Source organism: Orbicella franksi, chromosome 7 (assembly GCF_964199315.1).
Source record: "Orbicella franksi chromosome 7, jaOrbFran1.1, whole genome shotgun sequence".
NCBI classification, from domain to species: Eukaryota; Metazoa; Cnidaria; class Anthozoa; order Scleractinia; family Merulinidae; genus Orbicella; species Orbicella franksi.
In genome coordinates this window covers 4551644-4575980 of record NC_138151.1, presented here as the reverse complement: position 1 = coordinate 4575980, position 24337 = coordinate 4551644, and the positions used below count along the sequence as shown (strand labels likewise).

At 37.8% G+C, this 24337-nt stretch overlaps 1 protein-coding gene across 2 annotated transcripts; it reads left to right on the top strand.

Moving 5' to 3' along the window:
• On the top strand, nucleotides 1–24128 carry LOC145491699 (uncharacterized). 2 transcript variants are annotated; one of them, XM_081470941.1, is made up of 6 exons: nucleotides 1–128; nucleotides 2618–3243; nucleotides 3798–4050; nucleotides 11111–11305; nucleotides 20823–21024; nucleotides 22953–24128. In XM_081470941.1, exons 1-5 carry the CDS (start codon nucleotides 83–85, stop codon nucleotides 21002–21004), a joined length of 1302 nt encoding a protein of 433 aa, XP_081327067.1. In that variant the 5' UTR covers nucleotides 1–82; the 3' UTR covers nucleotides 21005–21024; nucleotides 22953–24128. The 2 variants fall into 2 exon arrangements, with proteins under 2 accessions (XP_081327067.1, XP_081327066.1); XM_081470940.1 differs by having other exon boundaries at nucleotides 20823–24128.
• The last annotated feature ends 209 nt before the right edge of the window (nucleotides 24129–24337 follow it).

Here is a 24337-nt window from a genome sequence, read left to right as displayed (position 1 = left end):
AGTTTTTGCGGAACTTTGGTTCTTTTGCAACTGCATCGTGTTCTGACATCCTCAAGGGTTTAGAAAAGTGAAAAGGTTCAAGATGTTGAAGACTTTTGTGCTCCTCTTTTGCTTGAGTGTTACTCTGGGTGAGTACTTTTTTGTCTGGCACAGTTTTATGTCGGGTATTTCTTCACTAGCATTGCACCACCGAGGTTTTCTTTCGCTAAGCATCGGCTCTAGGCATGCTAATGAAAAGCGCCTTCAACAGATGGAGTCTGTTTTGAACCTAAGAGTTCTTATCATCGTAAGATTCGTTACTTCTCTTTAAGATCGTTGCTTTTTTGTGCTAGCTCTTGAGTGCTCCACAATATCTATAATAGTGTGCCTTGATATGTTAATTGTGCCAGTACGTAGTGTCGATGGTTGCGCCAAAATGTCGAAGATTGCTGAAACTGCGATTGAATGTTAACGTGAAGTTTTTCTTTTATGCTTTCTCTTTGCCTCTTTGCAGTTGTCTCTGTCTTGCGTTGAGAATTAATTGAACGTGGTTAGATAAAAAACCCGTCTTGTACTGTGTGCTGAAATAGCCAAAGCGTGCAAATGTGAAACCGTACTTTCCGCATACATACGCTTTACCAGTCATTCGAATAACTTGTGACCATTGTGAGTCGTGACTGAAAGAAAGTTTCTTAACAAATCGGGTGTTTGCGTCATCTTAATCCTTAGACAAATAATTCGCAATTTGTTATTTATCACGCTTGAGACAACAAAGCATTTTAGTACAAGGAAATTGTGTTCCCTGGCATTATGTGCAACATTTTTGGATCACATCAGACACCATGGTTTAGGATTCATGAAGTGAAGGATTACATGTTTAGTGGTTTCCAGTAAAGGCTATAAAGAATGAAATCCTTTGCTGCAGATCAATGGTATGACTTCTGTACGCCCTATTTGTAATTATGTAAGCATTTTCTTTTGTACTAAACGGTGTCATGCATGAACTGTTGTCACAATTATTTTTCATGCATGAACTATCGTCACAAATATAGCAATTTTTACAAAACTTCATTCGAGTATTGGGTTACATGGCCTTGAAAATTGAGGGAACTAGCAAGGTGGCATCTTGTGGGGCATCTAAATTGTCCAGATATAGTCTTAACCTCAGGGCCAACTTTTCTTCTGGTCAGAATCAACAATGCAGATAATGTTCATGTATTAGACTTGCCCAGAGTCCACTTGCTGGGTGCCAGCTGAAGTAAAATTGGGTGTCTTGGAACGGAAAAACAGAACGGAAAGACAGAACGGAAAGACAGCTACTTCTCATAAAGAAGTAGCTGTAATAATTATGAATGCACTGAATGCAAATATGGAGGACTGCTTATTCGGCACCTGGAACAAATCACATGAAAGTGAGGCTTGTTAGGCTTTGATGTTTTGTTTTCACAATGCTTCCAAAGAAAAGTTTTGCGTCATTGTCGATTTGGTCTGTTTTGTTTTGCCCTCGCAGTAAGTTTTTACATTCCTGAATGCCACCAGAAGGGACTGAAATCTTCCACAGCAGAGAAAGTGTTTTTTTCCATTCCCTGTGTTGTTTTCACAATGCTTTCCAAGAAAAGTTTTGCTTCATTGTCGATTTGGTCTGTTTTGTTTCGCCCTTCCAATGAGTTTTGCATTCGTGAATGCCATCAGAAGGGAGTGAAATCTTCCACAGCAGAGAAAGTGTTTTTTCCATTCCCTGTTCGCCTCTCAGGGAAAAACAGACGAAGGAAAGGAGTTCATGATCACCAAAGGAACTGTTTAAATTTGTTTGCTACATTTCAGGCTGGAAGATGTTAGAAAAAGCATAAGCGACTGCATTTAGCTCCAGGTTGTTGTCATTTGGCTCAATGCTTTCACTGGTTACAATGATGGGGGCAGTTGAAGTTCATTCACTTGGTTATTACACCATAGTATTTGTTTTGTGCAATTCCCTGTGAGTGGATGCAGATGTAATCAAATTCTTCTTTTGAGACAGAGGATGTCTTTCAAGGGAAGCTTTTCTTTAAGTAAACTGTGAAGTCCATCCAGTTGAAAGGACAGGTTACAAGCAATAATAAAGTTGATCAGTAACTTGAATTCAGGGTAGTTTGCTTACCAATCTGGGCTGGGCTGTTTGAAAGCCAGTTAATGCTAATCTGGGATTAAAAGTTAACCGAAGCATTAATTATTCTTGTATAGAAACATTAAAATTTCTATGCCTAAATTTTGTGTAGTTTGAGATTAATCAAACTCACGGCTGAAGAACAAACACTGTTTAAACATAAAACTTAACCAAAAAGTTACAAAACTGAAATCAGAATTCTCACTAATCCTGGGTTAGCTTAATCAGGCTTTTAGCAACTCTGCCCTGAGAGTTTATTTAAGAGAAACTGTTGGAACGTTTTTAGTAGTCATAACTTACACAGAGCCGCTGTTGATACCAGCCACCCTGCCCAAATAAAGTTTGACTTGACTTGACTTGGATGTTAATGTACAATCTTGGCAAAACTCTGTTCACCAGGCACCTGTATTGAAGGAGACACCAGGAATGGTTCTGATGATGTCTTCTTTATAATGGCTTGATGGTAATTATTGTTTTTTTCTGTTGTGTCCTAAGGTGTAGGTTACAGTGCTAGTAATGGAACAACCACTGCTACACCAACTACCACACCAAAGCCAACTAAAGGTAATACAACCACTGCTAAACCAACTACCACACCAAAGCCGACTACAGGTAATGCAACCACTGCTAAACCAACTACCACACCAAAGCCAACTACAGGTAATACAACCACTGCTAAACCAACTACCACACCAAAGCCGACTACAGGTAATGCAACCACTGCTAAACCAACTACCACACCAAAGCCAACTAAAGGTAATACAACCACTGCTAAACCAACTACCACACCAAAGCCAACTAAAGGTAATACAACCACTACTAAACCAACTACCACACCAAAGCCAACTAAAGGTAATAGAACCACTACTAAACCAACTACCACACCAAAACCAACTACAGGTAATAAAACCACTGCTAAACCAACTACTGGGTCAACTTCAACTCCACAAAGCACCACAGCGAAAACAACAACAGCTTCACCAACTACCCTTCCACCTGATGGAACCTTCAGTCTTAAAGTCAACAATAGCAAGGAATACTGTTTGCTTGCACAGTTTGCAGTTACTTTCACAATTAATTACATGGCAAATGTCTCCAAAGATAACAGTTCCAAAATTGAGGTATGTAGAAAATTCAAAGATTTAAATGAATAAATTTGTTAGTTTAAGGGACAGTGCCCTGGATGATTATCAAAAGTTCTCTTAGGGATTAACTGAAGGAAAAGATTCTAGAGAGCAAAATAAAACAAGCATCTTTTGGAGAAGTATGTACAGGATTACAAGGATAACTGTTCATGATGTTTGATTTTTTGACAGGTCAAAATTAGTGGTCATTATGTTTGATTTTTTGACAGGTCAAGAAATCAAATGCACTATTCTGATGAAATTTTGAATTTTTCAGTCATTATTATTTATGTATCTGGTTGATGTTTCTTTGCTTTCATAGTGTTTTTTTAGCATTTTTTTTTCTGATTTCTGATAGTGAACTGAAGAATGTTTTTGCCTGCTTCTGGCCTTGCTTTGTACAATATGATATATCAGTCCGAATCCCTTAATATACAGCACAGTCTAGATCCACTAGTCAGAATTTATATTTTCAGAAAGGCAGTTGCTCTGTAAATCCTGCTAAACTGGTGCTGTTTGTGTTCCTTTTCTTGCTTATTTTTGGCTTCTAGGAAAAAACCGCAACCATCTTCCTTAACAGAACTAATAGCCACAATGTTACCATTGGTGGAGACTGTGGTTCAATCAACAATGATGCCAAGCTGATACTTTCTTGGCCGAGTAAATCGTATTACACCCTGACCATGGTATTTAGTGAGAAGGCAAAAGCACTGGAAGCGAAATCAAACAGCAGCGAATGGAAGGTGGAAATGATCACTTTAGATGTCACTCTAGAGAGTAATCCAAACTTCCCAAATGCTACAGGTAAAACATATACTTATTAGTTGTGCAGCTTTTGGTTAAAATGTATTTCTGAGCCTACAATTTACCATGTGGCACTAAATTTTTGCAGGAGTTTATGTTTATGAATCAGGGATTTTTTTATTTTGCGGAAACTAATTTTAGCAATTGTAAAGGACTAGTTTTTCTTACCGGGTACTAATTTTTTGCGATTTTCAAGAAGTCGCATTTAATTGAAAATAGTAAAACAACATGTAGAGATGTTAAAGACAGTAATCCAGTAATCAGTGTCATTCTGTCACAATTACATCGTGTTGGTATGTGGCTGATTGCTCCAGCAATGAATCAGTAATAACATTTCATCATTTTGTTTCCGAACTAAAGAGGCGTTGTAAATCATTGGTAGCAAGAAGGTTCTTTGTGTGATGTTTTTATGTATAATTCTTTTGTATAACTTCTTTTGGCAGATCATGCAACAATTAGAACCGGCAAAAATTTATTGCCACATGGTGTACCGAAAAATCCCATGTGAAAGCCCCCTGGTTATGAGCCCCCCCCCCCCCCCCCAATATAAGCCCTTCTATTTGCTAACAAAGATATTATACCAGATATAAGCCCATCCAATGCGTAAGTGTGCTCCTTTTGCGTTTCTTAACAAAGATCAAAATTTTTAATCTATAGTTATTTGATAACAGGGTTAAGCTCTTATTAACGGAGCTGGAGGTCAAGATTCTCCCATACAGACCGACTTAGCTCAGTTAATAAGATGTCTATTATATGGCAAAGAAGAAAACTTTAATTCTATTAATGTAATTAGTTTGCTGACATTTTGCTTGCGAACAGTGATGAGCTTAACTTAAACCTGCCAAAATTTGCTCGTCCTCTTTACTTTTTTTTTGTCATCAGGCTTTTGGGCACTTCCATAAATGATTGAGAAGAAAATAAAAGAAAATGGTGAACATTTTTGTATTTTAGTTTGCTACTTTTTCAATGTAAAATGAAACTGGTCTAGTTGCTGGTCTAGATGGGAAAATCTAGACCGTGGTCAGTATTGATTTCAGCCAATCAAATTCGTGAATTCAGTAGTTCCCAGTCCTTGTGAGACACAGCCATATAATAAAATAGGATAATATCATAATAGCTCTAAATTTAATGGTATGTTAGCTTTAATTTGTTTCTCAGATACGTTTTATCTCGTTTTTCCGAAACAATTTTTTTAATTCCGCTTACATGCCCCCTGTCTCCCCTCCCAGATATAAACCCACCCAAGAGGCCTTATGAAGTTATACAATGCCAGGGCTTTAACGTGGGATTTTATGGTATCTATCATTGCTGTCCTGAAACAGTTCAAATGTTTATAGAAGTCTCTAACTGTTGGCCCCTGATTTTCAAGTTTTTTTCTGTAACTCCCATTTCTTTATCTGAGAGCGTAGACAAGGGTAGTTGTGCTGTAATGTTAATCATATACACATAAAAAAAATTAATGTCAGGGTTAACCCCTTTCCAGCCAAGTGATCTCATCTCCATACAGTTCTATTCTCTCTTTTTGCCATCCACCTTGTCCCTTTTTATTTCACTTCCACAGTTTTCCCACATTCACTTGTACACAGCTACAATGGAAGCCCTTTTCACTCTGGACCATCATAAATTATCTGTCCCACCAAAGTAACACCTGATGTAGATCAAAGGAATACTTGTTGCTACATTCCAGTAATGGAAAACTAGTAATAAATTATTTATGCCTGCTGGTATGAGCTAGGCAATAGCCTTTCAAAACAGCACCATAGTTTAAAGTTGTTTTCAACTACTAGGCTGTGGTCTTTGACAACTGATGTTGAATACCAGACTGTATCCTGGTGGCCAAAAGCTTGTAGTGTTAAGGAAAGTTTGAACCAGAGTATATCTGAAAGATTTTTGACATACAAAGTGGAACTCATCTTAAGCAGACACCCTTGGGACACTCAAGAGCAGCTTCACCTAAATATCAACTAGACTTGGAAATAGCGAAAAAATCAAATTTCTTCAAACTCGCCCAGAATGAAGCCCTACGGGCACTAGTTACAAAAATATTGTTTTAAGTTCGATAAATCAAAAAAATTTTTTTACGCAATTTTTTCATTTTGATGCCCCAAATCAGCCAAAATCGATTGAAAATGAGCAGCATATTCAGAGGCTTGTAAACTCGAAAGTAAAATTCTCCATTACAAACTGATTGCACGGCGTATTTGCACTTCCTTTCTTGTATATTTAGAGCTAAATAGATCGCGATTTGATTAACACTAGAATATTTGACGAATTTTCTAAATTAACAACCCAAAATAGCTTAACAAGAGGTCTACATTTAACCTATTTTCAAATGCTAAAAAGGCGTTCTGGTACACGGCGTTTCCCAAAATGACCAGTTTGGTCTGAAAGAGCATTGTTTCCTCTTTAAATTAGTGAAATAAAATTTTTGGGTAAATAAAACTGCGAGCACTGAGATAGCGAACTAAATGCAGCACTTCTTCCTGAAAATGTGACCTTTGACCCAGGCGTAACGAAACTGACTACTGCAAGAAAAGCAAACGCTTCGTTATTTTGAAACATTTTCTAGTGATATCTCTCCAAAACCATTATTGCAAGAAACTGCTTCCAGATATGAAATCTTACAGGGTCAAAGAAGGAGCTAAACAGCGCAGTTTGACACAATAACTTTGTTTGCTGAGAATTCAAGTCAATGACCGTTAGCGAATTCGATTCCAGTGAAATTTGTGAGCTTGAAGTATGTTAGCTGATACTTACCTGAATATTTATATTTATAGCAGAATCGTCTTCTTGGATTAGTCTTCAAAAAAAGCTGGATCTAGCTTTGAAAACCTCTAAAAGAAGAATTGTTTAATGTTCCGTGACCTGCCCGCTGCTATAAATTCCATACACATGCCGACCGCATGTTTGTCGTAAAACCAGCTGAATTCCACTGACACTTTCCATAGGCAACCCCAAAATAAACAATCCCCAAAAATGTAAAGTGAAATTGGCTGTCTTCATGAAGAGTTAGAGGCTAGAGTCAAGTTCCATTACCTTTAATTAAAAAGTGCTTGATTTTACTTTGTTCACTCAGTAGTTACTGTCACTTTCGAATACTGCGTATCAGTCACGCCAAAACACTGCAGACCATGCATACTGAGTAAGTTTCCCATACAAAGTCTTTTACACGTTTGTCTATCAAATCGAAAGTCACATACTGCACTTATGCAGCCTGTGGATAAATGACGAACTTGAACACTATTTTGTAACTAGAGCTCCCTAAAGATGGATCAAAATTAAAGGCCCAAACAAGTGTCTGCAGTCTGCACGGTCTGCAGTGTTTTTGCGTGACCAATTCGCAGTATTCGAAAGTGACAGTAACTACTGTGCGAACAAAGTCGACGCAAACAAATAAAATCAAGCTTTCAGCCAAGTTCACTTTACATTTGTGGGGATTGTTTATTTTGGGGTTGCCTATGGAAACCTGTCAGTGGAGTTCAGTTGGTTTTACGACAGACATGAGGTCGGCATGTGCTTGGAATTTATACTTATAGCAGCGGGCAGGTCACGGAACATTAAAAAAATCTTCTTTTAGAGGTTTCCAAAGCTGGATCCAGCTTCTTTTGAAGGCTAATCCAAATAAATATTCGGGTAAGTATCGGCTAACATACTCCAAGTTCGCAAATTTCACTTGAATTCATTAACGGTCATTGACTTGAATTCTCAGGACACAAAGTTATTGTGTCAAAATGCGCCGTTTAGCTCCTTCTTTGACCCTGTAAGATTTCATATCTGGAGGTATTTTCTTGCAATAATGGTTTTGGAGAGATATCACTAGAAAATGTTTCAAAATAACAAAACGTTTGCTTTTCTTGCAGTAATCAATTTCATTACGCTTGGGTCAAAGGTCATGTTTTCAGGAAGAAGTGCTGCATTTAGTTTGCTATCTCAGCGCTTGCAGTTTTATTTACCCAAAAATTTTATTTCACTAATTTAAAGAGGAAACAGTGCTCTTTCAGACCAAACTAGTCGTTTTGGGAAAAGCCGTGTGCCAGAACGCCCTTTTAGCATTTGAAAATAGGCTAAATGGAGACCTCTTGTTAACCTATCTTGGGTCGTTAATTTAGAAAATTCGTCAAATATTTTAATTTTAATCAAGTCGCGACCTATTTCGCCCTAAATATACAAGAAAGGAAGTGCAAATACGACGTGCAATCAGTTTGTAATGGAGAATTTTACTTTTGAGTTTATGAGCCTCTGAATATGCCGCTCATTTTCAATCGATTTTGGCCGATTTGGGGCATCAAAACGAAAAAATTGCATTAAAAAATAATTTTTGATTTATTGAACTTAAAACAATATTTTTGTAACTAGTGCCCGTAGGGCTTCATTCTGGGCGAGTTTGAAGAAATTCGATTTTTTCGCTATTTCCAAGTCGAGTTGATATTTAGGCGAAGCTGCTCTTAAAGCAACTCGGGTGCTAATTCAAGGATTTTCGGCAAGTATCTTTTAAGGTCAGGCCCAATTCCTTTCAAGTGTCAATTAAAGGGAACTTAAAAACAAAGGAAAAGTCTAGATCATAATCCCTCCAAGTGTCCACAGCCACTTACAAGAATGAGGAATGAGTAAATACAGAGTTTATATGGGAGTTCAAAGGGCATTCTGTGAAGGCAGTCATTAGTAGGGAAGTCTGTTTATGCGAGTGTCTGTTAACCCATTGACGCCTGAATGAAATTGCCTGCAACCCACCCCTAATTCCTGAGTAAGACTCCAAAACATATTTGAACAAAGCAAATAAACTAAATAAACAAAGCGCCTGGAAGTTGCCGTAAATTAAATATGCAGAAATCCAGCATGCAAGTTGCCGTTCACTTTTAAAACTTAAAATTCCCAAATACAGGGAACCAAATGAAAGGAATGTGAAAGGAAGCTCAATAACATTAAATTTTCACTCAAGCTGAGGTGAAGAAACCTATTCAAAAGCAAAAAAATTGTTCAAAATTTCCCTGACGTACTTCGCTGCATGGCCACATGTTCAAGTTAATCTCCACGCTAACGCAAAAGCTTGAGTTTTTGCCGACCGCTTTTGCAGTCATTTTAATGCCCGTGGCTTTACCAGTCGTTCCAAATGTTGAATTCAAGTTCGAAGTAATAACATATATCACCATTTTTGTTTCTTAAGTCCAAAAAGCTGCTTTAAATCTGTGATCTGTCATCAAAAATTACTTGAAAGCGCTCCGATCTTCATGTATTCGTGGTTGTTGTGCGTAGGGAGAAGAACTTCTTCACCAGAAAGTTTTGAGGACTCTGTACTCTTTGATCCTCCATTCTGAGGCCACCTAAACATTGATTTGTATTTTCCGTGTCTATTTTAAAGCCCAAAGCAGTAATTTATCCGTGATAGGAATGAAAACAAGACCTTGGAAGTTTTTAGATTTGGCCCGCAATGCGCTATGATTACCTACACTTTTCAAGCCCACGATTTTAAGAGGAAAAACCATCTTTCTAGGACCCCTAAAGTCCTCTATAAATATGCTCAGAAAGTCCATTCTGATTGGTTTACAAGGCTGCTGCCTAACGGGCGCCTAACTTACGAGTGCAGGCGACTAAAGTTTTGTTCAAGGAGCCCAAGTGGGCGCCTAAACATGGAGTTTTGTTTCCCATGTGATATGTCCGATGACTTCAATCTTCTCATGAAATTGGTCAAAAAATCGTTCACACAATAAATTAAACGGAAAACAACAGCTACTCTGGTCCTGTTTTGCTTGTATCACGAGAAATCTGGGCAAAAGCACGGCAACAAAGTCTCTGTCCGCTCACGAGACAGCCGAAAACAGCCATGTTTAAAAATCGCCCTATAATGCATTGCAAGCTCAGTATTGAATAACTGTACATCATGTATGCCAATGGATCGTGTCTCTGTTGATGCCTTACTGATTCCAAGTTGCAAATTAACTACTTTGATAACAAATATTTTTGGAATTGGAGTGATGATCCTGTTGACATTATATTTACAGTTGAAAAAAGATAAATGTGTCAAAATATTTGTCTGATACTTCAGAAAACTTCACTTAGATGTACTGAATGAATTTCTTTGGGTTCTGAAAGGATAATTCAAGTAACTAGCCACCACAAAGAACACATCATTGCAATTCTCTTTGCATACTAGGGTTCTATATTTTAAATTATCAAATCAATTGTCGTGACTCCGCCCAATATACAAGAATTTATTTTCTCCAAAGAAGTGGCCAATATTGCTGTAATGCTCCCTCAAAATCACCTTTAGTTTATACTAATGTCCCAAGCCCGGGGAAGGAACACACATTTCAGTGAGGCCAAATTCAACCCCCACCCCCTTCCCCAAATGCCTCTTTCATTTTTGTTTGTTTTCATTTGTGGCTTGCATTTCATGATTTGTACAACGTATTTCGTCTTTTTAAAATAGAATTGCAAAACTCCAAAACAAAAGCAGCAATATAAATTTTTATAAAAAAAAAAGCTGCAGCACCTGCATGGATACACCAATAATTGAGTTTGACCAGAAATAGTATTCTTTCTCAGTCATGACCTGATCACTTTGCTAAATGCTTTATTTATAACATTTGATTGATATTAGACCATATTAGTGTCTCATGGAAAATCTCTGCCCCAGAACCCCTCCCCAAAATTTCCACAATTAACCCCCCGCCATCTTCCTCAACCTCCCCAACCCCCCCCCGCCCCCCCCCCCGGATTGACCACGGAGAATTTTATTTGGGCTCCTAAAAAGTGGCTTGGGCTCCTAACTTTTGGTGGAAGAAGCCCGGAGGGCTCCCTAAAAATTTCCTTAGACAACAGCCTTGGTATATTTGTCCTCAAGAACAATAGAACAATAGGAGAACCAAAAAGTCTTCAGGGAGGGTAGGAAAGGATTGTCCCCACCTGCTTTTTTCAGGCGGTTACGGGTGACACAGGGAAATGGAAGAGTTTTTCACACAGGCAGTTGCGGGCGGCACAGACGTCAGTGGGTTAAGAGAGCTTTCACTGTAGACATAAATGAATGTGTGTATCTAATTCAGCTAATTTGTTTAAACCGCAGAAAACAAGATTACAAGCTTCTACAATGGCTCTTCAGGACCCTCTTATGCCGTCGGTGGCTTCTATAGCTGTAAAGCCAAAGATGACAGTGTGACATTTGTTACAACTACTGCGAATTACACAGTTGTCCCAGTTTTTAGGGATGTGAAGCTTGAACCTTTTGTTTCCAAAAACAGCAGTGATGACTTTGGAAGTGGTGAGTATTGTTAATGATTATTGTCTCTCTCTTACCCTCATTCTCATCTTTTGCATCTTTTCAGTGGTGAACACGTTTAAACAGAGATTCAGGAAGCAGGCAATTCAACCCTACTTTTTTCTATTATTATTGTTATTATTATTATTATTATTATTATTATTATTATTATTATTATTATTACTATTATTACTATTACTACTAATATTATTATTATTATTATCATTCGTTTAGGTGATTCCCTAGAAATAACACTTGACGTTAGATTTTTTCGAATTTGTTGTGGTTCCTAATATATCATACGGCGCTCATTTAAGAGTCGTAACTTGTCAAAGGTGCATCAAAAATGCATGCATTGATACCCATCAAGTGTGTTTTTCTTTTTCTGAATGCTGCTATGTTTTGGGGTATCAGTGGCCAAACACGTGAAGTTTAAGGTATCAGTATAACCCATTTGACCATCTGTGTGTGGTCTGCTCTAGTGTTCGTGGTTTTGACAAAAACCCATATAAACAGAATATTTATTGGAAGCTTACTAACTACAGATTATGACCTGACCTGTTTAAAACAGTAAAAATTTACTGTGTTTCGAAAATGTGAATATGTTTACAAAGCTTTATGAACCAATAAATCAAGGTATACACCCGCTAAATTTAGGTTGAAAAAATCCGTTTCTTCACACATTGACCTAAAAAACTGTCTCAGAGTTTTGCACGTGTGTTTCTTGTTATTTTACAAGAGGATAAAGTTAGAAAAGTTAGAATAAGACTGCTCACGAAAAAAAGACACAACTTTTTAATGAAAAGAATAATCAGTATTCGCAGACACGGTTTTATCAGTGAACTTTCGGACAACATTCTCTCTGAATTTCAGCCAATTTGGTCCAGGGACTGCCAACCTGGAACTCAAAATGCACGTACAACTTGCCTATTTTTACTTTCGATAAACAGAGAAAAAATGAAATTTGGTGGCATCCAAGTGTTATGAAATTATCACACCAAGGGAGACACCGCAGAGGAATCAACTTTCTGTATAACAATAGGACTGTGACAGTTAACATGGAACAGGTACAAATTTCTCGCGACGGCACACTAAATTATTCACCAGTGAATAAGTTGCTTTTTCATGAGTGATGTCAGAATTCCAAGGTTAGTAAACGTGAAATTATCTTTCGATTTACTATATTAGCATTTGAAATTTTATGTATCGATTGACTAATCTTCAAAATTATGACCATGTCAGTTAAGATGCAGAAGGCCCATAGAAGGTCCCCGAGGAAATGCAAGCACACAAAGGGAAATGCTGGAGCGAACGTCGTAAACTGGAATTCAGTTCAGTTCGCCTTTATCTGGCCTTCCTTTAGCTGATGAAAACAGGCAAGATCGCTTTTTCTTCTTCAAAGACACCTGGCACTGATTATGGAACGCGGATCGCGTGTTAACTCAGCATGATCTTAATTCATTTGACAGAACTCGTCAACTCTCAATTAAGTAATTAATATGCAACAAATCTTTCTCGCGCAATGACTAGCGGCAGACATAATATTTTTTTTTGTGGAGTTTTTTTTATCTTAATGATCACCTTAAGTATTTATCCAACAGCTTAAAAAAGCAAAATTATGCAAAATGGCAAATTTCCCCTTACTGATACCTTAATATTAAAAAGTCTCGATAGATACATTGCATCGTCATAAAGGAACAATTCGATATGTGTTTCTTGGCAAACATGTACGTCTTGGATTGGAGTTGACAAAAAAAATTTCTAGCGTGTGTCTTCTAGGGGTGGTAAGGTTTAGGTCACAAGTGAAAGGGTAAGTAAAAATTTTTGGCAGTAATTTTTTTACCTGATGTTAAAATTTTTCTTACTCATGCAGTGGAAAGGCAATGACTTATAGACTAATTTAATGCAATTAAAAAAGGTACCATACAGTGCTTGTTTAAGGTATCAGCCAGGGTTTAAAATGCAAATTTTTTGAAATTTGTGTTTTTGAGACGTTCAGATAAAGCTTTTCAAGAGCTTTCTTTTATAAAGAATTCCACCAAAAAATATATTTCAGAGCAAAGTTGTTGGACGTTAAAGTTTACTACACATTAATTGTTTTAATTACCTGCTGACAAGTCCTGTCATTTTGGAGTAACTAAGCCGAACAATGGCATATACAACAGGCAGTTACAACACACAAAACAGTCAACAGACTTGTGTGTAAACAACTACATTTGAATCATGTGGTGCCAGAATGACCAAAAGGAGGAATAAATCTCTACATTGAGTTGAGAAACATAAGTTTGATCAGATAGCTGCAAGAAACATAAGCGTGTATCTGGAGAAACGTATAGCTTTCTCGAAGTAAAACTACAACGTCTCCAGAGAAAAACGTACAAGGACAAACAATACAATATCAGTGATAAGAATAGAATCCACCTACTGCTTGCAAACAGTTCTAATCACAGCTGGGCCCGGGGTCACAATAAATAATGCAAGTAAGCAAAATGTTCACGGAAAGTTTTGTATTTTGTCCCTCGAAAGCAAATACTTAGAGACTAGAACAAATCTTGCAATATAAATGAGCCTAAACAATGCATAAGTACATGGCAAACACTAAAGGCAAACAATACGCCTTTGCATACCGCGGGAGTCGTGCAGGTCTCTTGCAACTTGTTTATTTATACATGGAACAAGAATTTTGAATTAACTAACCTCTGATCCCATGTAAAGATTTGGCCTGCTGCACATCACCTGTCAAACACCTATTGTTATTGCAAGATGATCCCTCTCTGGTAAAAATCAACATGGACGTTCAGGGGTTATAATCCTATTGCAGGTAAAATGCCGCCAAAAATTTTTTTTTCTTTTTTTCTTGGAACGAAAATTTCGAAAAGTTAGGCATACTTTTTTTAACTCCAAGTCAGCAACCCCTGGACCGATTTGGCTTAAATTTGGCCAGCTTATTGTCAGATAGTTTTCCTTGAAAACCGTGTCTGCGATTTTTGTTTTCTTTCACCGTTTTCGAGTAATTGTCATTTTTTCGAAGGAAGTGCTGATGATTTGTCTCCTCTGACTTAATTCTATTGTTAAAAAACAACAAATGCATGTGTCAAAAATCTGAGACAGTTTTTTAGAAGAACGTGTCAAGAAGCAAATGCAATGTTTATCGTTCTCTTCCGCTCATTCTTAGCGGGACTGGAGATGAATGTACACAGACATGTGCTTTTGCCAAAAACGTCTCAATTAAGCTATCTCTTTGGATTTTGAGATTTTTAAAGGAATGAGCCATAATCTGGAACTATTAAGCTTTCAGAAAATGTTTCGTTTGTAGGGGTTTATATGAAAAACAAAAGCGCTAGAGCAATTGGCACGTGGACGGTCCTGAAGGGTGGCTAATACCTTAAGAGAAAACAAGCATCTATTTCGCTGTCGAGCTTAGCTTGATGGACATCTCTTAAATTATGTGTGCGTGTGTGTGTGTGTGTGTGCACTAATGACACAAAAATCACGTGCAATAGGGATGTGCAATGCAATACTGAGGAATCACCTTAAAATAGTTTTGTTAAACAAATTGAATTAAGAGTCAATGTCAGTAATTTTCAACTGGGGCCGTGCAATAGCGAAAAAACGAAAAATCTGAAAAAAATTCTCAAGAAAGCCCTTGGTGAACTACTTCTAAAAATATATATTTTACCTCGATCCGATAAATATTTTGGACGTACGGAGATAAACTTGGTTTCGCAGCTCTCAGACCAGATTTTAGGCGTCTGATACCGAACACTGCTGAGACCTCCTTTGAAAATCAAAACACCTTTTCCACGAAACAGTAAGTAACTAATCAAATAAAGCAGACGATAATACACATTTTGAGTGGCAATTTTCTCAGTTTAAATTAAAACTGAATTTTTGACAAATTTTCCAGTATTTACAATAATTCGAGCAATTTTTTGCTCCGCAAAATTTACAAAATTAAGGGCCTAAAATCATTGACTGGTACCTTGCCTTGTGTATCGAGACTTATTCCACGTGAAAGAGCACTATTTCTTCTTGCAAAATCCATTTTCAAAACCATGGGCTACTTAAAATAAATTTTTTGAGGTCGAAAAATACACGCAGTACTTTCGTGAAATTTGAGCTCTTTGATAATGGCATACCAATGTCGAAAGGTCACACAAACACAACGATAATATATTTTCGAAACTCGGCGCTTCAACAATATTTGCTGTCACTCACAAACTAATGTTTACAAGACTATTTTACGTGATTTGCCATCTCTTTTGAGGAAAAATTAAAGAATTTGGCCGTTTATTTTGATCTCGAGTTCCTAAGTGTACACGGGTCACATAATGTTTGTCAAGGGTTGAAGGTGAGGTACTCGTTATCAAATCAAATTAAAACATTTTCTAGACAGAAATTGCTCACTAACACACATTAATAACTTGAAATGGATGGCTCTTCATACCTTTCGACGGGCTTTCTGAACATTGAAGAAATCCTGGACTTACAAGTCGTAAACCACACTGACGAATTCAAAGCAACGGATTACAGTTGATTGCATTACAATTCACAAGGAAACCGCTGGTCAAAGAACTATAAGGTCGATCAAGCCAAGGAAATTAAAGAAATATTTTGAATAAGTATAAATTTTGACACGAGCCGCTATCCCTCTAAAAGGTGCATGAAGACGACGTTACTTTTGTAGTTAAAATTAATTTTTCAAGAAAAAAAAACTGTAGGTTTGGCGCGGGTGGCTGGAGAGAAACGAAACATTTCCTTATATGGTGACAAAGATAATCCTTCACTGGGCAAACTTGGGGATAGAACGTCATCTCATTTATTTAGATATTTACTGGATTAAATGCACTCTCACTTTGAACGCCTTTTACTTTACCTTATTGGGATTATGATATCGAAAAATACCCGCGTCACTGTGAATTCAGAGTGCTACAGAGTCGTCTGTTACGCTGTGTTTGTTGTTTTTCTGAATTCGTATTGGACTTTCAACTAGAGAAATATTGGGGTATCGTGTTTTATCGGGATATCGTGTTTTAAGTGTATGTGTTGAATGGCATTGTGTGACTACGCTGCTCAAGTTGGCGGACAATGCGGAGCTAGCACAGAAACCCAGGCAGCTGTCAATGTATCTCAATTGCAAAATGTGACAAGGACATAAGAATTCACCAGAGGTCTTTTGGTGCTGGTTTTGCGGATTCAAACGTAAAGACTGAGGCAGGACTTCTTCTCGCCAGGGCAGGTATGCATTAACGCAGCTCTTTGGAAATGTCAACTTGGCAGGCTTTCTGCTCAAGTGTATATATAAGGGGATTGGGGGGAGGGGGGCAGAGTTAATTAGGTAACGATACACAAAAGAGAAGTAATCATAACCCTAATTTGAAACATTGCAGTGAAATAGCATGTTTTTTTTTAGAGCAAGCTTATTTTGGTGTATAAATACCGTAATAGTTTAACCACCTGAAAATTCCACGCCCAAGCGTCCTGGTGGACCCTGGACAAGCCTAGTGATTCTTATGCTTGGACCGAATATAAATGAAAATACTCTTTGATTGGGCAATATGCATCATGAGCGTTTGTTTTTTCATATGTCTTACTGACCTCCATGGCACGTTTATACTGTCAACGGATTCCACATTGCAAATAGAGCGTTAATTTGCACAAGATTTTGGTCGTACCCATGTCAGCAACTTGTTGTTTCCACGTCAACATCTTGAAAAGCGCTCTACAAATACCTACCTTGAAAATTACTAAAAAGTGCATTGTTATCGTCTCAATTACAAGGTAACAATTACAACTGAACAAAAAAGATCTCATCGTAGAAACTCTTATTCTTCGGCCATTTCAGCTTGAGTAAAAATAAAAAAAAATTGCAGTCACAAATATTACAAAACAACGCATGCAGTAAAAAACCTTGATTTGAGAACTTAACGTTTCATATTCTTCTACATACATCATCAGGAAGTGTAAAACGGTTAGCTGCATTACAATAAAATTAAATTTAAACGAGAAGACTAGTACCTAATATTGAAAACCAGTACCTAATAAGGAAAGAAATGACAATGGATATAACTGAAAATAAACAGACTTGAAATCTGCTGAACTGCATGCATGCATGGATGAGGAGGATGGCGAAGGGGCGGATGCAAGCTCCCTGATGTCATGTCCTGTTGAGGGATGCAAACGCACCTATCAGAAGTACCAAAACCTGGAGCGCCATTTGCTCATCAGGAAGTGCAAGCTTGTTTCAGAGAAGTATACCCTTTTAGATACCGTTAAATTGGGATACGCTGAGAGAGTTCACGAGGGCTCCACTATTCAGCTAACATTAGCTGCCCCGACCACCACTGAAGTCTCTTCAGAATTTCCCTTGGTGCAAGGCTGGACTCTAAAAGGCACGAAAAAGGCCACCCATTTTAACGAGAATCAGCGTCAGTACCTCGATAACAAGTTCCGGATTAGACAGGAGAGTGGCCATAAAGCCAAACCTGAGAAGGTGTCACGGGACATGCGCTATGCTAGGAGGGACAACAGTGAGCGGCGCCTCGACCTGGAAGAGTTCTTGACTGCACAGCAGATTCAGAGCTACTTTTCACGTACTGCTGCAAACTTGAAGCATGCAGTTACTGCTCAGTCAGGGCATGACTCCATCGACGATAACGATAGCCAGGCGGCCCGAGAACAGGAAGCTTTTTCTTCCGCCCGCTTAGCTGTCCTTCACCAATGCGAGCTGTTGCATCCCATTGTCTTTGACACACTGATCATATGTTCTTTGTACAGCAGCATCAAGCTGACCAAGGTCAGTGTTGCACAACTGAGGCTTATCTGTAGCTACTTCAACATGGACATAGAGGAACAACAATCAAGGCGAAAAGCGCCTTACATTACTTTTATCTCGGAACTTGTAGGGTCCTGTTTTTAAGAGTGCTTGCGATGTTATCGGAATGTAAAATATCCTCTGATAATATTACTTGTCCAATTTGTTATATTTTGTTTTCATGCAAACCTATACTGATGTTGTAAATATCGTTATTATTCCATCTCTTGTACCGTTCATTCCGTTCCTGAGTGCATTATGTTGAAGTTATAAATAATCATATATTTAGGGCCGGGTAGAAAGCAAAAAACAATAGCAAAAAAAAAAAAATCCGCGCCCACAATCTAAGTATCTGTCAGCGGTCTCATGTAACAGAGACTGTAACGCATATTTTTGCCGTTGACAGTGAATTGAATTCTGTAGCCGTCGAGAATGCTGATCCGGCGGCAGATTTTTCAAGCCTAATGCAAGGTATGGAAGATGCTGCTCAAATTTTAAGTGTTAGAAAGCAACTTCGGAATGATAGATGTTCCGATTTAATTTAATTAAGTGTGCTTTGACCTTGATAAACATATCGTGACCCGTTTACACGTTACGACTCGTGCTCTAAAAAACCGGCAAACTCTCAAATTTTTCCTTAAAGTTATAGCAATCAAGCAGAACAGTCTTGGAAACATTAGTTTGTGAGTGACAGCAAATATTATTAAAGCACTGAGTTTCGAAAATATATTATCGTTATGTTTGTGTGACCTTTCGACATTGGTACGCCATTCTCGAAGAACTCAAATTTCACGAAAGTACTGCGTGTATTTTTCGACCTCAAAAATTTTATTTTAAGTAGCCCATGGTTTTGAAAACGGATTTTGCAAGAAGAAATAGTGCTCTTTCACGTGGAATAAGTCTCGATACACAAGGCGAGGTACCAGTCAATGATTTTAGGCCCTTAATTTTGTGAATTTTGCGGAGCGAAAAATCGCTCGAATTATTGTAAATACTGGAAAATTTGTCAAAAATTCAGTTTTAATTTAAACTGAAAAAATGCCACTCAAAATGTGTATTATCGTCTGCTTTATTTGATTAGTTACTTACTGTTTCACGACAAATGTGTTTTGATTATCAAAGGAGGTCTCAGCAGTGTTCGGTATCAGATGCCTAAAATCTGGTCTGAGAGCTGCGAAACCAAGTTTATCTCCGTACGTCCAAAAAATTTATCGGATCGAGGTAAAATATGTATTTTTAGAAGTAGTTCACCGAGGGCTTTCTTGAGAATTTTTTTCAGATTTTTCGTTTTTTCGCTATTGCACGGCCCCAGTTGAAAATTATTGACATTGACTCTTGAAGAGGTGTATCGTGAATAAAACATCGCAAATGTCGTTTTGACTTTGAATTTATTCTTACTCTGAAATGTCTATGGAAAAAAATGAATCATATATACAAAATCATGTGATAAATGTCAATCAAATGGTCAAATGTACACTGTCTCGGATGTGCGATCCAACAGAAACGAATTAAAAACAAAACAATAGAAAATTTTCACAACAAGGTGTAAGAAGAATCAGTTTCCAGCTTTGTCCTTCAAGCAAATTGTGAATAGGAATTTTTTTCTTGTTAGCGTGTTTAGTTTGGTAAAAGTTAAGACTAAACAGCAACTTAGTCTGTTACAGTACCTCTTTAATCTGAAATAGCTAAGAAAATATTCCCCCTAAATACTACTTGCATGTCAGGCAGGCAAAAGATAGAATCCACTAACATAGCTACAGAACCCAGAAGCCCCGGGCTATCAGATATGACTTAATTTGCATGCTGACTATGGATTTAAGCAACTCAGTGGTGACCAATATACAGAAGGAGGTTGCCAAAAGGCAATTTCTGAAAACCTTGGGCTTGGAACACTGTTTAATCCTGGCCAACTGATTTAGTAAGCTACTCTTGGGTTTAGTATTGAGTACGGTGGACTCAACACTTGTGTGTCAGACTTTGTGTCTGCCCAGGGTCACTAAGTTACGTTTTGGTTAAATACACATCACTCTAACCCCTTCCAGAGGGAAGAGCACTGGCTTTACTTAATCTTTTGTTTCTGCAGCATCAAATTTTTGTTAGACAAAGTGCAGTTTCACACAACTGCCCAGTTTGAATATGGAAATTACAGCACTTGTTTGTAGTGCAATATCAGTGTTAGCAGATTAATGAAATTATCACAAAATTTTTTTTTTACATTATGACTGGACATCATGATTGAGCACCCAAATGACTTGGCTATGTGTCATGAAACCTGTTAAGAATCATACATTTCATGTTTGTGATTCATCTTGCTTTTCAGACTAGCATAAAACCATGAAAAAGATCATCTTCTTTGAAAATCACTCCATAACGCATTACTAAGCACACTTATTACCTCATGTATGCCTAAAGATTTAGTCGTCAAATTATTTCTGTATGCAAATTATGTCATCAATGTCTGACCAAATTGGTAAGATATCCAACCAAAAAAGGGATTTAAAAGGTCATATGTCCTGCTACTTGATAAAAGTTTTTACCAGTGCTGTTGAAACCTTAAAACTTCGCACTGTTCCTGTGATTGGGCAGACATCCATGTTATGAAGTTTCTTTTGTGTTAATGTCAAAATTCTCAAACATTAGCAAATGGCATCCTGTCTTTGGTGTTGCTGAAAACATATTTATTAACAGAAACACATCTGATTGCAGACAAATTCCCCTGCCCCCAGGATACCCCTACAACGGCATCACCAACACCAACAAAACCCTCAGGCAACAACGACATTGTCCCAATAGCAGTTGGATGTGCTCTGGCAGGGCTAGTGCTTATCGTCCTCATTGCTTATATCATTGGCCGTCGCAAGAGTCACCGTGGCTATGAGAAAGTTTAGAGTGGAGATGAGGTGTACAGGTATTAGAACAGCTGATGAATACACTAGTGTGTGAATGTTTCAAGACAGACTGTTCCGGCATAATTCTTAAGGCATAGTCCAGTCAAGAGGCTGTCTTCACAAGGTCAACATTAAAGTTTACCTTTGCATTTTACTGCTTTACGTGTATTCGGTATAGTAACTTATAATCAAGCTTAAATCCTGCATGCTTTCTTTGTAGCAAATGTAATTGCAGGGGATGGAATATCAATGAAATGCAGCATATACAGTTATGGGTAGTGAATGGTCCTTCAAACTCCATGCTTCTTAAGAATGTCAATCAAATTTGACACTTTTTTTTTTTCAATGTGCCTGGAGACTCCGGCTTGCACTGTAGATATTATAGTCTTGCAATGTTTCAGATTAATTTTTCACTTGCCCTAGAAGAAAATTAAGGAAGTTGAAAAATGTAAACCTGCTACTTAGTTTTTGGAAGTGGCAGAAGTTTGTCCCAGTGTGTTTCTATGCTCCATGTGGGCACAGCCTCTTGAACTGTTTTTGTTTTTTCACTGTAAAGCTTTGAGACTGGTTTCACCAGCAACGGAGTTGTAGTCGAAGTTGTCATCAGAAACAGACAGTGATATGATCTGGTGAAAAGTAAACGGACTGAGTAAGAAGCAGAATACCGATTCCCCATATAACTCTGTTGCTTATGGTCCCGTGAAAACCACATTGTTGCATTAGGAAGGAGAAGTTGAAGAATAAACCAATCATAATGCTGATTTCGGGACCTACTGATTGGTTTGTTCTTCTTCTGTTTCTGACTCCAATAATCTAGTTTTCACTGGATCAGGCATTTCATTAAGGGTTAGCATCAGACAAATTGACCAGTTGTGAGGATGACTTTGCCCACCTGGTTTGACCATCTAGAGGAACGTTTTTTGTACCTGACAAGTACAGTTCAAATAGTTTTATCCGCCTGTGAAAACAGTTGCCCTCCTGCCGAAAACGTTAATGAAACCCCTGCTGGGTCATAAGCGATGGAGTTGTAAGTGGAATTGGAAGAAAATGGGAATATTCTGATTCTTCCAACTCCAATTTCGTTGAGCTCATGACTCTAATTTTCATAAGTGCTCTTATGACCCCGACGCAGACCTCCATTGCTAGTGAAAACCAACCGTAAAATGTTTGTCTGTTGCCAATATTACCAGGAAGGAATACTGTAGACTTTCCAGTTCGTAATTAGCCTGTGTGCAGACTCCCTGTTGTTAGGACTTTCTGTGGGTTTTACACAATCAGCCAAACTTGAAGTTACTAGTGTAAATTAAGGAAGATTCATTAGTGTCGTCACAAGCAAGAGAATAGATGAACTTGATTTTTGTAGTTTTCAATTTCCTTTTTGATAGTGAATAGTCATGGAAAATACATGACGGTGCTACCTTTTATGTCCTAAAGGCTGCCGCACACTATCCGAAATTTTGTCATAGAACTGCAGATTTTTTGTCGGGGTCAAATCAGGTTAATATTTGTCGGGCCATCAGCTCGCAACTAACTGCATTGAGGCCTGGGGCCAAGTCATCCAAAATCAAGATGGCGCCTATTCCACTGATGTGACTGTCATGACATTTCCTAATTGGTGGAGGTACACACAAGCCCTAACAAATAGTCCTGATCCACCGCACACTAGCCGACAAGGCCCAACAAGATGTTTTGAGATCTAGCACTGTCAGACATTGCCCAACAAGTGAAGATTTTTTGTCAGCTGACAAAAAATCAGCTAGTGTGCGGCAACCTTTAGTGTTTGTTTCACATAGTAACATGTTCTCATTCTGATTCTAATGGATCCAGTAGAAGGGGTGGTGAATGTTACCTAGACAGTCATCATTGTGGGTCTCTGATTTTTCTTTTTATCTCTGAATCCTTTTATAGTGAGTGACTAAGTCTTGTTTGTATTATGTGTTTCTTTCAGTCTCTGCCAGTCTTAAATTGTTTAAGCCTTAGTCTTGGATTTTCAAATAAGGTTGGCGGTGTCACGGCAAGTCTCAGATGTTACCATTCATCACTCCTAATAGATGTGTCAGGTTCACCTACATACTGTTAGCCTTTAGAATAAAAGGTCAAAATATTATGTCAAAGTGTTTAGATAGATGTGTGTACAATGTTGTTAAGAATACTTAATTAATGTTAATTGTCCTCATTATAATCGAATGTATTTTTCTTTTGTTTTTAAATAAATCTAAGTACACTTTTGGTACAGAATAAAAAAAAAATTGATCAATTCTTTGCATAACCAGTGTTCCTAAATATTAAGCATTTGCATTGTATCACAAGCAATGAGCTTGGGGGTACCAAGTACTTGAGCAGTTTTTGAAACTATGCAAATTAGTTAGGCTAAACATTGATGGTTGGTTTTGTCAGCTGAAATTTTGTTAAGACCTAAATTTTCAGTGTGGAACCTCTGGGGGCAATCTAGCAGTATAAGTGGGAGAAATTTTCCAATCTCATCATTTTCTCATTGTTGTGCAGTAGCTGCCTAGATTTGCATTCCAGTAATCAACCTTACAGAGAATTTAAAGCAAGTGAAGTGTTCAGCAGAGATAAACAGGTTTATAATGAATCAGTCTTGTTAAACACTTGTAAACTTCTTATGTAGTTCCTGCTGTAACAGGGTTCTCAATGGAAAATGACAACAGGATGATTTCCACTGTCCTTTTGACAAGACAGATGTGACCATCTGTTCTGGCATATTTGCGTGCCAAATGGAGGTTTTTGTTTATTTAGCAACAGGCACGAGGGTAATGATTATTGCTGGTAACAGAGTGACTTTTAAGGCTTGTTCTTCAGTGTTATGGTCTGATTTGTTGTCAAGTAGCTGGTATTCTATAGTGTTAAAGATTAACTCGGGGGTTACCTTCTATAGTTGTTAGGTTGAGATTTCGGATTTTGGATCCAGGTAACCAGTGTAGTTCCCAAGCAAACCGAATGTTTCCCTCTACGGACTGTGACACACTAACTTTTTTTCACATCAAAACAATGTAATAATGCTACAATACTTAAAACATAATCATCGTTTTAGTTGTTGATTTGCATGATCTTGCAACCTTTTTGACGTTTAAAGACAATAAAGAAAAGATTGTAAACATGACTGTTAGTGTTATTGAGTAGGAAAGTCTTGTACAGTATAACCTCTACTACGAACACCAAAGGAGAGGATCTGAGTGTCCTCATTATAGAGGACGGAGGGACAGGTTTGACTTCATTCTAAAATGTCAACGACTTTGATTCCATGGATACCATTTATTTTGTTCCAAACTATTTTGTATATTGTTTGTTCCGATAAGCTTGGGTGAGACC